The sequence below is a fragment of the Chinchilla lanigera genome, unplaced genomic scaffold, assembly GCF_000276665.1.
Source record: "Chinchilla lanigera isolate Chin_1 unplaced genomic scaffold, ChiLan1.0 scaffold00004, whole genome shotgun sequence".
NCBI classification, from domain to species: Eukaryota; Metazoa; Chordata; class Mammalia; order Rodentia; family Chinchillidae; genus Chinchilla; species Chinchilla lanigera.
Window position 1 is genome coordinate 39377121 of NW_004955405.1, and position 20370 is coordinate 39397490.

General features: G+C 49.4%; 1 protein-coding gene across 1 annotated transcript in view; it reads right to left on the reverse strand.

Moving 5' to 3' along the window:
- Positions 1–10828: 10828 nt before the first annotated feature.
- Positions 10829–20370, reverse strand: part of Aldh1l2 (aldehyde dehydrogenase 1 family, member L2) — a 49334-nt gene continuing 39792 nt past the window's right edge. The window contains exons 20-23 of the mRNA XM_005374604.2: positions 19122–19287; positions 15831–15936; positions 12337–12536; positions 10829–11056 (exon numbers count right to left, since the gene is read on the reverse strand). Coding sequence (XP_005374661.1) covers positions 11001–11056; positions 12337–12536; positions 15831–15936; positions 19122–19287 — 528 coding nt within the window. The 3' untranslated portion in view covers positions 10829–11000. The remainder of the gene's footprint in view (positions 11057–12336; positions 12537–15830; positions 15937–19121; positions 19288–20370) is intronic.

A 20370-nucleotide genomic window follows, 5' to 3' on the forward strand; every position in this document is an offset into this window, starting at 1 on the left:
TCTTCTTTTTTTCTGTTTAATACTAGCCATCCTAAGAGGAGTGAGGTTGTATTTTCTTACAATGTTGAATTGCATTTCTCTAATGATTAGTGATGGTGAGTTTTTCACGTGCTTGTTGGCGGTTTGCCTATCTTCGCAGCAGTATCTTTTCAAGTCTCTTACTTTTTAAGATTGTTGAGTTATATAATTCTTTGTAGAGTCTGGTGTGTGTGTGTGTGTGTGTGTGTGTGTGTTGATGATGGTACTGAGCATTGAAACCAGCTCTTTGCCCTGAGTCATGCCTCAGTCTTTCTCTTTTCCTTTTTTTGGGGGGGGTACCGGGAATCTTACTCCAGACCGTGTGCTTGCTCGGCAGGCGCTTGTGCCGCTGAGCTGTCTCCCCAGCCCCTTACATTTTATTTTGAAACAGGGCCTGACTATGTTGCTGTTATACAGGCTTGGTTTCATCTTGCAGTCCTCTTGCCCCTGCCTTCCTGAATGCTGGGATTATAGGCTTTCACCACCACTGTACCTGTATTCTGAATATTAGCCCCTTACCAGATATATTAATTGCCTATATTTTCTTGCATTCTGTATGTTGGTTTTTAATTTCGTGCTTTCCTCTTTGTAGGGTTTTATTGACTGCCTGTAGCTTTTCTTAAGGTCAAACCTGCACAACGCACCCAGAAGTGAGTTTGACTAACTCCTGGGACATTTCCTAGCTAATCAAGTTCACACGCCATATAACCCATCACAGTGCCTTTTAGGAGAATAGTATTGACTATTCAGTTCGGATAAAGACATTGTGCTAACCTGAGATGAAGATACTGTTGATCCAGGTGGGTGACACACACCATAATCCCACATATTCAGGAAGGTGAGGCAGGTAGATCACAAGTATAACCCAGCTTAGGCCACTTAGTGAGCCCCTGTCTCAAAATACGCAATCAAAAAGACTGGCAGGTGTCTGAGAATAAAGAACCGGCATTCAGTCCCAGGAGAGTGCGTGTGCGCGCGCGCGCGCACGCGCGCACACACACACACACACACACACACACACCCTCTGTGGACAGATAAACCAAGCTTGATCATTGAAGTGCTCTGATCCTGATGTTCAGAGGCTGCAGTGGAAGCACAGAGGAGGGAGCCTGAAATCCATCGGGTGGCCCAGATGTGGGAAGGTTTCTGGGAGGCCCGAGCATCCTAGTGAGAGAGGGCAGCGAGTCTGAACCAGAGGAGGAAGAGGACCCGGGCCAGGCTGAGCAGAGCTGCAGATGCAAAGGGGCAGCAAGCCAGGCTGCTGAAGTCCGCTTCTCGGAGCTGTGCTGAGACTCCAGGAACAGGGGCCGTGTGCAGCCTTGCTCTATGATTGTGGACAGAAACTGCCGGTGGGGACCAGCTAAACATGTGCTCTAGCTGGGTGTGGTGGAGCACGCCTGTAATCCCAGCTGTCTGGGAGGCTGAAGCAGGAAGATTACAAGTTTGAGCCCAATCTGCATGACTTAGGTACTCAGCAAGACCTTAACTAAAAGTAAAAATAACTTAAAAAGGATCACGGATACAGCTCCGTGTAAATACCCTATGTTCAATCCGAACGAGACAAAAGTATAGCCTAGTAATACAAACATCATACTGCCATGCTTTCAATTGGTATGGGAAATTCTTAATACCAGACTTGGAGGCTCAGGCAGGAGGATCACAGCAAGTTCAAGGCCAGCATGTGCTGAAGAGCAAGGTAAGAGCCAGGCAGAACTACAGAGAAAACCTAGTCTCACAAACAAGATACAGTCCTTTCATGTGGGCCTGCCTGTCTTTCCCACATATGTATTTATATATGTACCTCCCCCACCCTACTGCCGGGAGCTGAACCCAGACTTTATAGCTGCTGGGCAAGTGCTCTCCCACTCAACTTCATCGCAGGTCTTTTTCCTAACTTTATTCGGGGTAGAATCTCGTTACGGTTCCCAGGCTGTCCTTCAGCCTGTAGTGCTCTATCCCTAGCCAGATCGCTCTTGCCCTTGACCTTGCCAAAGAGACCACAGACTCAGCGGTGATGGACACCTCTTTGTTTATGTTCCTACACTGTTCAGACTGGCCTTGAACATACTTCATAGCCCAGCTGACCTCAAACTCATAGGGACCCTCATGCATCAGCCTATGGAGCCCGGGGATTACAGGAGGGAACCGGCACACCCAGCTCATTCCTGTTTCTTTGGCTATGAGTACAGAGGGTGTGGGGGAGAGGAGGCTGCAGAGAGCAGGGACAGGAGCAGCACTCTGCCTGCCTTTCCCTCTCTGCCTTGGCGGGATTCTGCCCAAGCTGCCAGTTAAGTCGCTGTTCCTCCATCCTGCTTGAGACTTTTCATTTTGAAATGACTTCGTATTCACAGACAAGTTATGACACGAGTACAACTCCTCTGTCCCATTGTGTCCACTCATAACAGGCACATTTTGCTCCGCCCTCTTGTGTTTGCTGTCTGTTCTTTACCTCTTTCAGTGCAGGTTCTTGGTAAGTCGCCCAGGCTGGAATGAATGTAAGATGTGCCTGACTCAGCCTCATGAGTACCTGGGATGACAGGCGTGGGCCACTGCTCCATGCCACTTGGTCATATTTGCTACCGTTCTCTCTCTACTCGCCCATTTAACAACTTATTCAAGGGCAAGTTTTAGAATTCATGTCCGCTTAAACCTCAGTCCGTCAGCGGGGAAACCTAGGCATAAAAGGAGTGTCTTGTACACTGACAGTATAATGATCTCCAGCAGAGAATTCAACATGCATACAGCACTGTTATGGGACCCAGGATCCGTACTCACACTTCAGCCATCTCAGTAACGTCCAGCTTAGCTTTGTCCCCCTTGAGGGCAGAGGCTTAGTCACCTCCCATGTCTGAGACCCAACCCCTGACCCACAGCATGAAGGAGGAGAGGTTCACCCTGGCTCACAGTTGAAGAAGTCTTGGTCCTGGCCAGGTCAGTGGTTCCTAGGGAGAAAGGTGAGGTGGACGGCCCGGGCGGAGGAGAGCTGCTCACAGCAGGGTGGCGGGGAAGCAGAGAGCAGGGAGGAGCTGGGGAGGAAGATAAACCCTTCCAGGCCCTACCCAGGCCGCGCCCACAGGCAGGTCCCGCCTCCAACCACAGTGCAAAAGAGAACTCCTGAAAGGGGGATCCACTGATAAGTAGAGAATTCCCATGAGAAGTCACCTCCCAAGAGCCCCTCCTCTGAATGCAGCAGCCTTTTGGGAGTCTCCCGAGATCTAATCCATAAGAGGCACCCAGTCTTCTCCAAAATGTGAGACTTCCATAATGAGTTCAAGACCAGACTAATCTAAGTATCAAGACTCTGTCTTGAAAGGTGAAACTAAACTAAACTAAAATGATATAGACAAGGCAATGCATAACTAGAAATAAAATAAAATCAGTTCTCTGGCTGAATGTGAACAGGCAGTCCTGGCTCAGCCTCCCGGAGTGCTGGGATTACTGGCAAGCACGACCATGCCAGCAGGACTTTGAAATATTTGAGGAATATCGGCAAGAGAATTTTCAGAATGTGCCTCAATTGACATCTATCTGGTATTTCCCCTTAAAAAAGGAAAATGATAGCTAAAACTGCAAAAATGAATTTCCCAGACTATTTGTCACCTTTCAATCCTCCTGTCTCAGCCTCTTGGAATGTTGGAATGACAGGCATGGACCAGCACACCGAGCATGACTTTAACATTTTTGTAGGAGATAATTTTAGCATATACCTCACCTGAGCTTCCTCCTGTACTTCCCCATGGGTGGACTCAGGTTGGACATTCTCAACAAGATCCTGCAGATGACACTGGGTCCTTCCATGGAATCACAGCAGGAGGCAGCTGATGCAGGTGAGTCTGATCCAGCGGAGATGAGCGCTGACCACGGGGCAAAGGAAGTGTCTTGTCAGGTCCCACACTGTGGACCTGCTCCTTCCTTCTCTGTGGCCAACCGGCCTCCCTGCAGAGATGTGGACACACACTGTCCCTCACTAAGGGTTCTCTCCCTAGCTGTCTATTAAAGATCACTTGTTCCCTGTCTTCTCTCTGTGTCAGTTGACATTCTACTCTGAGACAGCTTTCTCTTTTCCTGGTTATGTATTCATTCACTTATTCACATCAGCATTTTGTTTTGATTTGATTTGATGTCTTGAGACAGTCTCACATGGAGTTCAGGCTGGCCTCAAACTCACTATGCAGCCCTGGCTGACCTCAAAATCACCATCCTGCTTCCTCAGCCTCTGAATGCTGGGATGACAAGCAAGGGCCGCCAGGCCAGGCTCCCAGGCCATATTCCTGTGTTGTGGGAGCAGACACAGCCTCAGGCGGGGGTACTGGGGAGATCAGTACCAGGCTGCTTGTTCCCAGAGTCCAGATTACAAGAACCAAGGCAGAAGTTATCCCACCTTCAGGAATTCCAAGAGGCCCCAGGAGGTCTTCTCCACAGCCAGAGGCACTGGGCCAGCTCCATCCCTGATGGTGCATGCAGGACACCGCAGGGAAAGCGATCTTTACCCTCAGCCATTCCTGGGAAGCTCAGTGCGGGCTCCACAGGAACTTCAGCTTCAGGCATGGGCAGGGCAGTGGTCTGCAGGACGCCGAGGAGGCCCTTGAGGAACCGAGTCAGCAGCACCAGCACCAGGTTCCCTCCATGGCCCCAGGGCCCTGGACACTGCCCTGTGCTAGACTGGATTCCGTGAAACCTCCACCGTCACAGGCTTTCCCACTGGCATAGCCAACCCCAGCACAAGCACCAATTTCCCAGATCTTGTTCTTGCCAAATAGAATTCACAGGGCTGGGTGCCTGCATCTCCCCCAAAATGCTTAGAAGAGGGGTGCATGTCTGCATTTGGAGCACTCAGGAGGCCCGCAGGAAGTTCACTGAGAGGTCCAGGCCAGACTGGGATCCATGGTGAGGTCATGGCCAGCCTGAACCGCGTACTGAACTGGTCTCAAAAGACAAAAAATGAATACTTCCCGTGGTCATAGCTGTCTTGCCCACACAGTTTTTGGGTGTCTGTGTGGCTGCTGGGGACGGAGCCGGGACCTGATGCGTGGTGGGCAGCACCGCACCCTGATCTCCACCCCCAGCCACTTCCCAGACGTCCTTTGGAGACACCGTCTCTGGGAGCTGCTCAGACGGGCCTTGAACCTGCAATTGTCGTGCCTGAGCCAGACGTGTTTTTCCAATTGAAACTACGGAAACAGACCATTGACTCACTGGTGATGAATTCCTGTTTGATTGTTTGCTCGTTTACTTTAGACCTGGTGTTGCTGTGCAGTTCAGGCTGGCCTTCAACTCACTATGCTGCCCACGTTGGCCTTGAGCTCCTGGTGATCCTCCTGCCTCAGCCTCCCAACTTCTGGAATTACAGATGGGAGCCAATCTCCTAAGTATTTTGAGGAGATGTTGACCACCCAACCCTGGACTGTTTTGCTACTACATCCAGGAAAGAAGACTGCTGGAACTTACTCATTTTATGTATTTCCTTTTGTTCTCACACTTCAGTGTGTAACTGCTGCCCTGCTTCCTGTTATACATGAAGGACCAAGTGATGGGAGCGTTTTCTCTCCAGGTCGGGCTGCCCCTTAGGTCCTGGACTTTGTCTTTTTGGGTGTGCACGGAGCCCAAGCAGGGAAACCCCAGCAGGCCCAGGGCGCCGTCCTCCTGCCTTCCCCTCCTGTCCCCTGCTCACGCCGTCTCCTGATAGGAAGTGGGTCAGAGCTCAGGGGTGAGAGCAGTGGGGTCCTCTCTCAGCAGAGCCAGGCTCACGCCCTCATCACCTCCAAGGGGAAGCCCTGCACCCTGCTCCTAGTAGCACCTCTGTGGTGTCCCATGGGCCCACCTGGGGTGGCACCCGCAGCATGGACAGCAGTGTGAGCTCCCCGCTGGCGCCCCGAGTGCAGAGAGGGCTCCTGGGACGGGAGAGGGGCTGTGAAGGGATGAGCTCAAGCTCTGTGCCCTGGCCAAAGAAAGCCAGGTGAGCCGAGCCCCAGAAGCAGCCCTTGAGTGACAATGGGGACAGCAGGACAGCGGGTAGAGGGAGAGGAGCTGCAGCAGGTGAAGGCCCCGACAGGGCGGAGGCCGGAAGTCCAGGCAGCTGAGAGTTTGCTGAGGAAGGGCTCCTGGCCAGCATCATGAAGATGACATGTGCGGTGAGGGCTTCTGCACTGCAGAGGGGTTGCCCCATGAGAGGGTCGATGCCCGTCTGCACAGAGACCCTGGCCTGGCCAATGTCCCCGCGGGGCTGTGCAGTCACCAGGGCTGGTGAGGCCTGCAGGAGAGTCACCTATTTCATGGAATGCAGTTGGCACCGGGCCTTGTCCATGCTGCCCTTGGGCTCATTTCCCCGGAATGGCCCTGGGTCACAGAGGAGGAAGGAGCCCTTGAGCAGTGAGGGACCTGCAGTGCACCTCCAGCTTCTGAAGCCATTCATCGCGTGTTTCCTTGTTTTACTTTTAAAGGATACTTTCTGGAGCCTGGTATGGTGGCTCTCACCTGTGTTCCTAGCACTTGGGAGGTTGAGGCAGAAGGATCACTGCAAGGTTATAGCCACCCTGCATTATTTAGTGAGTTCAAGGACAGCCTGAACTACACAGCGAGACCTGTCTCAAAAACAAACAAAAAAAAAAATGAAAAAAGAAAAATAACAGATATTTTCTTGGTCATTTGTATATTCATTAATTTTTTTAGCAAATGTTTGACATTTTGAATTTTATATTCTGTACAGGATTCTATTTTATGTATGTTCTTAGAAATCCTACTGACCCAGGTTCAAACCTTCAAACATTCTTTCTTAGAATTCCATGGAACTGTTGGGTCTGTGTTATGGTTATATCTGGGAGTTCCACCCAAAGCATCATGTGCTCATAGCTGGTGATTTGGGGAGGTGACTGGAGTCGTGGGTGTGTGAATCTCATCAGTTTTTAGTCCGTGGATGAGTTTATAGCTAATGTGATGTGGGGAGGGGGACTGGTTAGAGGAGGTGGGTTACAGCAGCCTGGCCTGGAAGGGCCGATGTCCCTCCTCCTCCCTTGATCTCTCTGCTTCCCACTGCCCTGCCAAGGGCTGTTTCTCCTCTGCTAGGCCCCTCTGTCCTGCTGCCCTGCCTTTGATTCAGGCAAATCTGGACTGAAACCCCCACAAACTGTGAGCCAAGATAAAACAAAACAAAACTGGGTGGCCTCAGTTGTTTCCTCTCCAAGGACTTATGTCCTTACACAGTCCCCTTCTTTTGAGTGTGAGCTCCATTTATGCAGTTACTTCTAATGGAGGAATATGACAAGCTATTGCTTCTAGGATTAGGTTACAAAGACACTGCTCCAGCTCTTCTCCTTCTGAGCAAAGCTGTCTGACATGTTGGTGGTTTCTCTAAGGAGCCTTATACTTGCCAAAGAACAGAAGTTGGTCTCTAAGCTGGGTGTGGTGGCATCTGCCTGGAATCCTTATACTGGGAGGCTGAGGCAGGAGGATTTCATCTTCAAATCAGCCTGGGCTATTTAGCAACTTAGCAAAACTTCACCTCAAAATCTAATAAATAAATAAATCCAAAAGGCCTGGGGATGTGGTTCAGGGAAAAGGCTTTGGGTTCAATCCCCAGTGGGAAAAACACAAATTGGCCTCCAGCCCCATTCAGGACGAGCTGATTCTGCTCCAACGCCCCAGGAAGTGGATCCTGCCAGCTCCTGTCTGAGAGCTGGAAGCAGGGACTCAGCCACCGAGCCTTGGAGGTGATCAAGCTCTACAATGACAGCCCACAGCGCTTCAGGTTGGATCCAGAGGCACACAGGGCTTCTGACCACGATGACTGAGAGAGAAGTGTTTGCTGAGTAAGTCCTGAGGTTGGGGAGTCTTTGGTTCCACAGCAATAGGTAAGTAAGACACCCTTGAGGAGTGGAAACAGATTTCCACAGAAATTTCTCTTTGGGTCCTTTTGGTTCTGCGGTTGAACCCAGGACCTTCGCACTGAACTACATCCTCAGGCTTTACTGTTCTTCCTTTGAGACCAGATGCTGCAAAGTCACTAAATGGCCCAGGCTGGGCTCAGACGTGCCACCCTCATGCCTCAGGCTCCCAGAGTCCTGTAATGACAGGCATCACCAAAACCCCAGGCTCCCTTTGCTCCTCAAACAGATCCAACTGAGACACTGACAAAATCATAGAAAAGAATGTTCACACAAAATGAGGAAAGTTGGGGCTGGCGATTTAGCTCAGTGGCACAGCGCCTGCCTGGCAAGCGTGAGGTCGTGAGTTCTATTCCTGGTACCAGAAAAAAAAACAAAAAGCAAAAAACAAAAATAAAAAAAAAAATGAGGGCAGTGTATCCAAGGAAAAATACCTTTAGTTCCACTTTCAATCATTAAAAAAAAAGCCCCTATATTTGAGTCAGGGTCATCGTAGCCCAGGCTGGAATTGACCTCACAGGGACCCTCCTGCCTCAGCCTCCTGAGTGCTGGGAGTCCAGGCAGGCACCACCACTCCTGCTTGCTAATTAGAAAAGCAAATCACATTAGGTGGGACATCACACTAATGCCATTAAAAATATATTATTGAAATGTGGAACATTTTCAGATAGCTGAGTTATTTCTGAGCGAAAAGCCTATACTGAGTCTTACCTCCCCATTCTTGGTATTTTTTCCATATTTAGGTGTGACTTAATCATCTGAGAATCGACTCGGATATCATTTATCAGGAATGATGATCACCTCTGGTACCCACCCAGCCTCCCGTCTTCTCTGCCGTTATTCACGTCTTCCTTCTACCCTGGTTTCCTGCACAGCTTTATTTCATGGGCAGCTGTGTGAAGAATCCAGTTTTCTTCCTCTCCCGGCTCTGGCCACACCTACCATGCCCTCTGTGCTGAGTTTTCAGATGGAAAACATTTCGTGGGTGCTTAATATTCGCTCCCCAGGGACCGAGTCAGGCACTGGGAATGCAGTGACCTGGGCGTGATTAGGGCCCGCTGCAGGGAGTGAGCACTTCAGGGCTGTGGTTCCTTGGGTTTCTTCTCCATGTGAGAACAAGTATGTACTGAGCGCCTCCTCCACGCTGGGCACAGGAGGTGCAGGACCGAACTGAGCAAAGTCAACCCTGTGGACGAGGCTTCTCTCCTCATGGAGAGGTTGGTGAATTCGCCTGGGACGGTGATGAGCGCGAGGGGAATCCCGCAGGGTGGAGGGAGTGAGGAGGGCAGGGTGTGCTGCGTAGAAAGAGTAGTTGAGACTGATCTGAGCCGTGCCTGGCAGGAAGCACTGGCCCGACCTCTCAGGCACAGTGGCAGGGAGGAGCAGTCAGCTGCTGGCTGGGGCTGGCTGGCATGTGGATTGCTCGCATCTCCTTCCAAGTCCGAGTTTGGTGAAGTCTGACTTCTATCTCGGAGCCGGCCTGGGAGAGACTACTTATGCAGATATCTGCGTGTGCTGCAAGCCAGGGCCCTGGTGCACCGAATAGACAGGAGCTTGTTGGACATTTCCCAGCACTACTGGGAGGAGGGAGAGGTCAGGACAGAGGCCCGGGTGAGGGGTGCGTGGTCTGCACCCCGGAGCATCAGGGAAGCCAGGGCAGCGTGCGCAGTACAGAGACGGAACAGAGAGGAGCTCAGCACATCCAGGAGCAGGGCTGGCAGGGTGCGGGATACCCTGGGCTTCCTTCTAAGCCAAATGTGGGACATGAGCAGGTCTGGGCGGAAGAGAGACAGCATGTGACTTACACTTTGAACAGGACCCTGGGAGGGAAGGACCAGGGGCCGGTGGCCGGCTGCAGCCGTAGACCTGACAGGTGCAGGCAGTAAGAAGAGCTCCTCAACTCTCTCATTTTCTCAGGCGGTGACCATGAAACCCGGTGACACTGTAAACATGCTCGTCCTGGCGCACAGGAAGTCCTCAGCACATGATGGCTGCTGTGTCACGGAGACAGTGCCAACCCTGGGGCTGGAGAGGGGCCCCTGTCCAGTCAGGCAGGTGAAGCCAGTGCCAGGCAGTGAGTGCTGGGCTCAGGATGAGGGGACCCCGCAGCAGAGAAGCCTCACTCCCTGTGGGCCGGGAGGGGGGGGGCCGGGGGGAGGGTGTATGGCTTCCGTCCCGACGTCCCCGCAGCCTTGCACACACAGAAACTGAAAATGGGTACAGAAGATTAAGCCCTCGAGGCAGCCACCCGGGCTTAGGGTGTTTGTAAAATAGTGATAGAGGAAAACATCCCCTGAGTCCTGTTCCTGCCTTGAGTGTTCATAGTGAGGCTCCGAGGAAGGTGCTCCGATCCCTGTTTTATACACAAGGAACTCAGCGCTCTGAGAAGTGGTGTAAACCATTTCTAGAGCCGCACAGATCCTGGGGTGGTTTGACATGAATCTGGCTCAGCCTGCACAGGCTTTCTGTCCTTTACCCTACTGCAAAATTCACGTCCATAGCTGTTTACTAGCATTTAAGCCACATGGGACCAAGGACCATGTCATTAATTTCTGTATACTCAGAACACAAACAGCACCTGGTCCCTGGCAGGTACATATGTAGGGAGTGTTTATGGGCCGATTTCCCAGCACAACGGTTAAAAACAGGACAGCAAAGGCACAAAGATTTATCTGAACCCAAATGTGAAGTCAGAACTCCTTTTACCTCTGCCTAGGCAGACGGTTCCTGGAACACAGAATCATGGGAAACCCTTTTCACAGCCCAGACGTTAAAACCTGCGCACACGTAATGCACAGGGTTCTGACAAAGGCACCCGTGTGGCACAGCTGTGCCAGGCTGACACTTTCAAGGTAGACTCCGGCACCCCTGTATCTTTGCAGGAAAAGGTATGTGGGTATCACAGAAATACACACAGCATAGACAGATCATTTGAAAGTAGAAAATGTGGATTAGAAAATACCCAGGCACGTGTGCAAATGCTCAGAAAGAGGCTGGACATCCCCCCCCCATTGATTGTAGGTGTGTTTTTAGGCTGGGGGCTGGGTCCTCCTGCCTCCCGTGGACAGGTGAGAGGCCAAGGTTTCCTGGCGACGGCACTGTCTAATACTCCAGCGTCACCGTCTTGGTTTTGAGGTATTCATTTAGGGCTTCCTCACCTAGGAAAGAGAAGAGCGGTTGAAGGAGGTGGAGTGCTCTCAGACTGTGGACAGGAGGGGTGGAATGAGGCCTGAGCCAGTGCTGCTCAGATTAGATTTTTCATTTTGGGGGGGTGGGTTTTTTTTTTAGTTTTATAGCAGAAAATGGCCCCCCTTGTTGCCCAGGTAACCTCAGGTTACCCAGGGCCCAGGTTGCCCAGTTTATTTCAGCTCCTGTTGCTTCCATCTCCAGGAACAGCTGGTCACTATGATACATGGCCGGTCACTGTGATGCACATTGTACAAACCAATCCCAGTTGACCAGCCATTCTGCCCCTGTACTTCCCTGTACACCCCATAAAAAGCTTCCTCCCTGAGCCTGTGGGGCCTGACGTTTTTTGAGGTCAGTGCCTGTCGACGTAAATAAATGTGCCTCCAAATCCTGGGTGACGTGTCAGTGTTTCTGTCTGCCGCTGCAGTCTCACTATGTAGTTAGAGCTGGGCTTCAACTCACTACGAAGCCCAGGCTGGTCTCAAACTCATGGAGGGCCACCTGCCTCAGCCTCTTGAGTGCTGAGATTCTACCCTGCACTACCATACTCAGCTGTTGTTTACCGTTTTTCAAAAGGCAGTACCCATGTGAGCCCACATGTACATGCCAGGCAGGAAGTGCCCTTCAGAACAGCTCACAGGAGTTTTTTTTGCCATGTGGTGAGGGAGACCACTATGAAGCAGCTCTGAGCAGGACTTACATTGACCAATCGGCTTTCCATGTTTACTTGGGAGTCACTGATCCCTACTGAGGCCTGTACTGGTGGGTGAAGAAGACATGGGGCCTCAAAGGAAAACACAAGGCCACAGCTGAGGACTTTTTGCTCCAACCCCAATTAACTAAAAGGAGACTGTAGCTGCAGGCATCTCACTCCCGCAGTGAAGGCCTTCCTGAAGTTAAGTGAGTTCTCCTAAATTAACGTAAGTATTACCTGGAGAATTCCTTAAAGGGTTTCCCAAGTCCTACCCAGAGTCCTGCATTTTCTTCAGTATCTCCCTTCCTTATTTGAAAACCAAATAAATATGGGCCACCCAAGGAAGTCTGGGTCTTAACCCTGAGAACCTTGAAGTCTGTAATAGGGTTGAACCTGCCTGGAGCCCTGAAATCATTTCAGCGGTCTCATTTATTTAAGCCTTCACCATCCACTCATTTGGGAGATTGTGGGCCTGCTCAGCCCGCAATAACTAAGGGTTCTTACCCCAATAAAGTGGCACCGGGGATGAATGGTAGATGAGCAGACCTTCCTTACCTAAGTCTTTCCCAAAGCCAGACTGCTTGACTCCGCCGAATGGGGCCGCCACGTCTGTCTTGTTGTAAGTGTTAATAAACACGGTCCCTGCATCCAGTTTCTCGCTCACATACATGGCTTTGTTTATGTCTCTTGTGAAAACCCCTGAGGCCAGACCATACTCCGTGTTATTTGCTCGCTGTAGCACACCATCAATGTCCCTGCAAGATGTTTTAGGGAAGACAAGAAAACTTCATTAAAAACTGCTGGGCATGGTGGTGCACACCTGTAATCCCAGTATTCAGGAGGCTGAGGCAGGAGGATCACTGTGAGTCTGAGTGCAGCCTGGGCTGCATGGTTAATTGAAGGCCAGCCTGGCCTACGTAACCAGACCTTGTCTCAAAAACAAAAAATCAAATCAAATCAAAACTTCCATCAAATGTAACGGCAAAGTACTACATTGTATGTTCTAACATTTTTCCTCTGTGTGCTAGAACCAGGAAAATTTCCCTGCCACCTGCCTAAATTTATATAGATGAAATGTTTCAGGCTGACCCTGAAAGCAAGCCCCAGTTAAGTGTCACAACAGTAATATTTCAGTATGTCTGTCTCTACCATGCAGTGCCTTTCAGTATCAAATTTGATGTCATCCTTCAGTCTTCTTCAGGGTTATCCTGCACACCTCTGTGCCCTCCCTCTCCTCTCCGCCCCACTTTAGACGTTTGGAGCATCCAATGTTACCATACATTTGGCTTCTGCTCCCTGGCGCCCCCTGCAGGGTGTCAGGGCCTCACCAACCCAGCCAAAAGGGCGGCCCCGGGTGGAGGTGGAGATGAGGAAGAAGGCCCTGAGCAGCTGCCTGATGCTGCCGTTGTCCTTGGCCTTCATTTAGTCTGGGGAAAAGAGATGCAACAACAAGGGTCCCGACTCACTGCAAGAAAGATGGACCTGTGCCGGGGGCACACGAGCTGCTCAACAGAAGTCAGCTCTTTTCTGGGAGCACAAGTTCCTCCAAACACAAAGTTTGGGTGGAGCAAGCTCTGAGTGCTGGTTTAACGCTACCTGTGCTGATGATTCACCTTGTGTAAGTTGCAGGAGGGGCGCTCCCAAAGGCCAGGGAGAACGTGACAGCTCTTCATACTGTGGATGTGTGGTCATCAGGTGAGAGGGCGTCAGTGAAGGCTTGTTCAGTAATCTCTCTGCCTTTTGACCCCATGTACGGTTGTCCTTGAGCGTCTGAAAGAGTGGCTCTTGGATCCCTGTGGATGCCCAGCTCCTTGGATGCGCTTGCCTTCTATCCCCTTATGTAAGTGGCGGTGTTTGCATCTAACCTGTGCACATCCTGCAGTATACTTTGCGGAATCTTAGCAGAGTACACCGTGAATGCTATAGAAATAATTGTGCTACTGTGCTGCGTATAGAATGGTGACAAGAAAAATGTTTGTCTCCATTCAGCACAGATACAGTTTTTTACAATATCTCTTCTCAGGTTGGCTGGATTTCGGATGTGGACCTGGGCTGGGAGGCCAGCTCAGTGTGTGTCCCCAAGTCAGAGGACAGCCCGTTTCCAATGGACCTGCCACCGCTGTCTCCCCTTTCTCAGTGTGCACCTAGTGCTTAGAAGTGCGTGTATTTTCTGGAAACAGCCACAAAACGCACCCCAAGTATTTCATCTGCTGCCCCAGCACAGACAGGGTCAGTTCCACAACTGGAGGGAGGAGTTGTGCTGCGTTATTGAGAACCAGTGTGGGTCTGAACACTGCACCTGTGAAGGGATTTTCAGAGGTCATCTGAAAAACTATACCCCGTTTCAAATGTGCACAGGAAATCTGCAACCCGACTTGGAAAGAACTGAGACTCCGCTCTAACTCACACCTCTGGATGCACCGCACACGGTAGGGACCCACACACTGACAGTGGGCAGGAGGCGGAAAGCTGCCCCGGGGCTCCCACTGGGGGCTACAGCAATGCCCCCTCTGCAGCTCACCGTCCACCCAGAGTGACAGCCAGCGTCGCAGTGACAGAGCGAAAGCAAACGCTGACTTCCTTAATCCTCAGAATGGCCCCCAAAGATAGGCAAGATTGTTAACCTAGTTTCTCAAGAGAGGGAACTGAGGTGCAGAGTGGTTAAAGAGCTGGCCGGAGCTCACAGAGGAGGCTGGGAGATGGAGGCCCTGCCTTCCCAGGGCGCCCAGGCCTAACTTCCCACCTCCCTTCTCCCCACTGGGGGGTAAGCTCCTTGAGGACAGGGCCTGGAGACACAGCCACACGCGTGTGCTTAACACACGCCCGTCAGTGGGGATCTGTAAGGACAGCAGGGCATCCTCCCTGAGGCCCAGCTCCACATGTGTTCTGACGGCTGTGTCTCCCAGGAACTGAGAAGTCTTCTTCAAATTCCCAATTCATTCTTGTCCAGCTCCTTGCTGGTGAGGAAACACAAAGCCATCCTGAAGAATGCCGTGCAGTCTACCATGAGACGCCCTGGCGTTCAGTTGGGCTTCACGACTGATTGGTTTCTTGCCCCGCTGTAATTCCTGCTGAGTTGCTACGGCACCCAGCCAATATGGTGCTAGCCACTAGAGGCCATGGGCTAAGCCCCACCCTTCTTCTGCTGAGTCAGATTACAACTTCCTACTTCCCTTTTGTAATATCCTGTTCCCTTTCCCCGTGCTCCCACCCAATCCTGGTCTGCCATGTCAGGCAGTGCGTCTCCTAAACCCCGCCTCCAGCCTGGGGCTATTTAACCTTGGACCCCACGAAAGATCAGTAGAGGCCACGTTTTTCTCTTTCCTGTGGCCTTTCCGCGTCCACAATAAAGGCATTTTATTCTGTTTTACTTCTCTCTGCACTGGAAAAACCTATCAATGACCTCAGTTATTATGCTGTCCTCTTCCTTACGGAGAACATGAGAGGCGATTCTGCATCCTATCACAACCAGCATATATTTACAGTCTGTAGTGACTGTGGACATTTTTGTTTCTTTTTTCTTTTTTGGGACAGGGTCTTGTTATATCTTTCAGATTGGTCTTGAACTCACTATGTAGCCCAGGCCAGCCTCAAACTCCTGATAATCCTCCTGCCTCAGCCTCCCCAGTCCTGGGATTGCAACCATGTCTGGCTGACTATGGTCATTTCTCTGAAGAGTTGAGCATCAGGCTTCTGGGGCCATAATCCTCTACAGTGGCAGCTCCGTTTCTTTGGGAAAATCAGATTTTCCTGGCTTTCTCCCACAGGAAGGTAAATGTGGAAACTGCCATGTCTGTTCTCAGTATTTTACCTTGGTCCACAGACATTTCAAATGTTGCCTGTACATAAACTAAAATGGTGGCATCACGTCAGCCATTAATGTAAAGTGAGAAACAAAAATATATCAGGCTCTAGAACTGGTTAGCAAAAACAGATGCTTCTAATTATTCAATTAAGCTAATTTTCCGGGGGTGGAGAATGAGTCAGTCATTGATTCATACAGGCCAGCGGGGAGGGGCATCTAGTGCAATTGCGTCTGAAGAACGTACCCGTTCTGGAACTTGGAAATGACCATAATGGGCCCAAAGGACTCCTCCTTGGCCAGGAACATGTGGTCTTCCACATCTGTGAACACAGTTGGTTCCATAAAAAAGCCTTTTTGGAAATAAAAGAGAAAAGAATATTGATTATAGATTAAGTCATTTGCAGTGAAAGTTCTTTATTTAATTCCATTACAATTTTCTCCTTGGCTCAGTAAAACCAAGATGAGATTCATGTCTCTAGTGAGAGGTGGGATTCCTAGGTTCTTATTTTCCACATACTTATTATAAAAAATTTAAATATATGCAAAAGTAAAAATAAAATAGTCATGTTTTGCTCTGTTTTGTTTTGACCTTGATAAAGTATTTTAAAGCAAGATCCGATATAATCTTCATTCCCAAGTACTTCAGTGCAGATCGGTTAAAAATCAGGACTTTTTAATATAATCATAATATGGTATTATACTGAGCAAAATTTATGCTCATTCTGTTATAGGCAACTGAGTTAGATCGAAATATTACAGGCAGTCAGACAGGGCCAGGCCCTCGAAGGAGCCAATATGGAAGACAAGATACCTTGCAAATGGAGACATACTTGCTGTGGGCCAGACCTCAAAACGAAAGAATAAACAAACACACCCACAAACCTCCCCTAGGGATGGACCTCAGGGATTGATATTCTAAATAGGTAGCGATCACCTTAAGAGTCCCTGACCCAACCCCTTACAGGAAAAGCCCCTGTTCTGTATTCATGCCAGCTTGCTACGTGACTGGCTTCCCCATTTGATCCCGGTTTAATCAATTTTTCCTGAACAATTCTTATTGGCTGACCACAGTTTTGTCCCACCTCATGCCCACCTTGTGATTTTCCATCCCCTCCCGCTCCCCCTGCCCCTTGGACCCGCCTCACCTTGTGGTTTTTCTCTATAAAATCCCTAGGAAAGACAGGGTCCTTGGCCACCCACTCGGGTCCCCTTCTGTCTCTCTTGGAGAGAAGTTTTCTTTCCCTCAATAAATTCTGCTCTGAACCTCCGTTGTTCCTAAAACTCATTCTTCAGTTTTAGAGAACATGAACTTGTCCCAGATATCGTTCAGGTTGGGAGTTTCATTTCCCTATATCAATTCTTCACTTGTGGTTTATATTTTTACTTTTATTGTTTGAAAATGTCTTTTTTTTTTTTTTTTTTTTTTTTACAATGAACTTCTGTGAATAGAACTCTCATAAGTTCTACACACTGCCCTTGGTTAGACTTCTCAAGTGTCTTTTAACCTAAATGTTTCTGGCTTTGCCTCTGTTAATTTATTTATTTTTTTATGCCATGACTTGTTGTGGTATGTCCAGCTGTCCAGATCAAACTGTCCAGTAGAATATCTTACATTTTAAATTTGTGATTTCTTCTTTGGGGTGGTATTGGTTTCTCTATGCCATATATTTCTTTTCTCTTTTTTTTTTTTTTTTTTTTTTTACATATAATTGAGGGAGACTGTGATGAAGCAGCTCTGAGCAGGATTTAATATTAACCGATTAGCTTTCCATGTTTACTTGGGAGTTGTCCGAGGCTTGGGTCCTTGTCCTTTGATGGGCAGTGTACTCATAGTAAGTGAACCTCTGTGAGCCACTTGCCCTGTTGAGGCCTGTATTGGCCTGTGAAGTTAGGAGGCCTCAAAGGACAAGATAAGGCCACAGCTGAGGACTTTTGGCTCCAATCCCCATTAACTGGAGGAGACCGTAGCTGCCGGCATCTCACTCTCACTCCTGCAGTGAAGGCCTTCCTGGAGATAACATAGTTCTCTTAAATTAACATAAGTATTACCTGGAGAATTCTGTAATGGGTTTCCCAAGTCCTGCCCAGAGTCTTGCATTTTCTTCAGTATTTCCCTCCTTTATTTGAGCTGTATTTCCCCACACACACACCGGGAATCAAATTCACGACCTGTGCTTGCGGGGCAGGTGCTGTGCCACTGAGCTAAATCCCCAGCCCCACCCTCCTTTATTTGAAAACCTAATAAATACAGCTGCCCAGGGAAGTCTTGATCAACCCAGCAAACCTTGAAGTCTGTAATAGGGTTGAACCCTCCTGGAGCCCTGAAATCATTTCAACTGTCTCATTTATTTAAGCCTTCGCTGTCCACTCATTTGTGAGATTCTGAGCCTGATCAGCCCGCAGTAACTAATGGTTATTAACCCAATATATAATGTAAAATGTACCATCCTATCCATGTTTAAGCAAACAGTGCTTTGTCAGTAAATGCTTTCCTAATGGCTTACAACCTGGACCATCATGCACCTCCGACACCGTTTCTGGCTGTACCTGTTGAACAGTGACTCCCTGCTTTCTCCCCCCAGTCCTCATACACTGGAAGTTTGAGCTTGGATGCTGGATTATCTTCCGGTGAGATCTTTGGCAAGAATGTTTCAGAGGTGCTGCTGTGGCTACAGTGTCCTCTAGGAGAACACAACACCCAGTGTCCCTCGCTGATGCTCAGCCTGACCCGTGGCTTCCGGTGATGACAACCTGACCCTTCCCTTGCGGAGCTGGTTTCTCCCCTCATGACTGGCAAGCAGCCTCGGGCATGGGCTTTGTACCTTGTAGACACCAGGTCCCTGTCAACCATTTGCCTAAGCACAGCCTCCATCGCCCGCCATCTCCTGAATCAATTATTTCATCTATTAGAGACAGGCACAAATGGTGATTTTTCTATTATTTTGTCTACATTCATTTGCAGAGATTCTTCTATAAAACAGAATCTGCTTTATGGACTATGCAGTAATCCAGAAATTCAGTTCATACAGGAAACACCGGGCGTCCCAGTTTTTCTTATAATTACCAGTCAACGTTCAGAGTGAGGTGTTTGTACACGGTCTACCTGTAACGGGAAAATGAGTTTCTGTCTCTCCTTTGAGAACTGTAGCATTGAGACAGTTACGTGTCTCAGTAACAGGCCCTGCTTTCAACAGGAACAAACCCTTCCAGCCTCTGCCGGCCAGGATCAAATCTCAAAGTGCCCAGGGCCCCCTAACACAGTGACTCGGTACCTGTGTGACAGCTGAGAGCTGTCACACCCACTTTGTCATTGCACAGCCTCGTAAAGTAGGGCACTCCCATTTATCTCATGTTACAGAGAGGAAGCCAAGCCACAGAAAAATGGTGTTATCTAAGGCGCCACAGCTTCTAAGTGCAGATGGAGGACAGGGATTAATTCTTCTGTCCGTAATATAAATGCCACCGTCTACTTCAAACTGTTACCCTGATTTCAAATTAAAGAGGCAGGTGCCCGCCACCCTGCGGAGGGTCTTACCCGGCCTTTGGACCTGTCTCCCCCCACACACCAGGGTGGCCCCCTCCTTCACTCCGGCGTCACAGTACTGCAGCAGCTTCTCCAGATGGGCCTTGTGGTTTTGAGGCCCGTGATCAGTAGCTCTGTCAAGTGGATCGCCGATTTTCATCTTTTTAATTTCTTCCACCTGTATGTCGCCAGTTCACAGAACAATCCACCATTAGTAATGGTAAGGGGCGCCCCGACTCCGTGGCTGCCTGGGGTGGCGGGAAGCTGTGTAGGGATGTGGACCTGTTGAGACTCACAGCAGCACAGTGGGAGCTATGATCTCCATCTTCTGAGGCCCGGAGAGGCTAAGTAACTTGCCCAAGCACACGGAGCTAGCGTTGACTGCACACCTGGGGCTGTGTGAACATTCCCCGTCCACTTACCTGAACTTGGGCAACACCCCAGGCCCAACCCTCCCTCCACTGTCCTAACAGACCTAGGAAATGTCTGAGGCTCCAGGTCAGAGCACATGCGTGTTAGATACCATGGCTTGACCTATAGTGGCCTTTCCCACTCGAAGTTCATTAAGTGCTTCCTAATGAATTAAGTTCTTTGTAACGTAAAATTCACAAACGCTTCACATGTAAGGACTGTACATCATACATGTAATTATAACATGAGTGAATGATGGGAATGTCGTGTGCATGAGGTACCCCTGAGGGGACTCAGAACATTGTCAATCATTTTGGTCAAGCACATCCAGAGATCCAGTGACAGATGCCCTAGGCAGGGTGCACATCTTTTTAAACCCAAAAGCCTGATTTATATTCCTTCTTAATCTCTGCACCACCTGGTACCACTCCTCTCCCCACCAAGTGCACCTTCCCCCCTCAGCTTCAGTAAGTGGAGCTGCTTTTTCTTTTACCATGGGGTAATTTCAAGTATGCACTTGAAATTCTTTGCTCATTGTTCACAAGCATCTGGAATCTCTCTCATCATGCACTGTATTGGAACCACTACACATAGTGTTTTGGAAGCCCAAGGTCCTTCTTTTTTTTGTCATACTGGGAATTGAACCTAAGGTCTTCACATTGAGCTATATCTCCAGCCCATTCTTTTCTTTCTTTCTTTCTTTCTTTCTTTCTTTCTTTCTTTCTTTCTTTCTTTCTTTCTTTCTCTCTTTCTCTCTTTCTCTCTTTCTCTCTTTCTCTCTTTCTCTCTTTCTCTCTTTCTCTCTTTTTCTTTCTTTCTTTCTTTCTTTCTTTCTTTCTTTCTTTCTTTC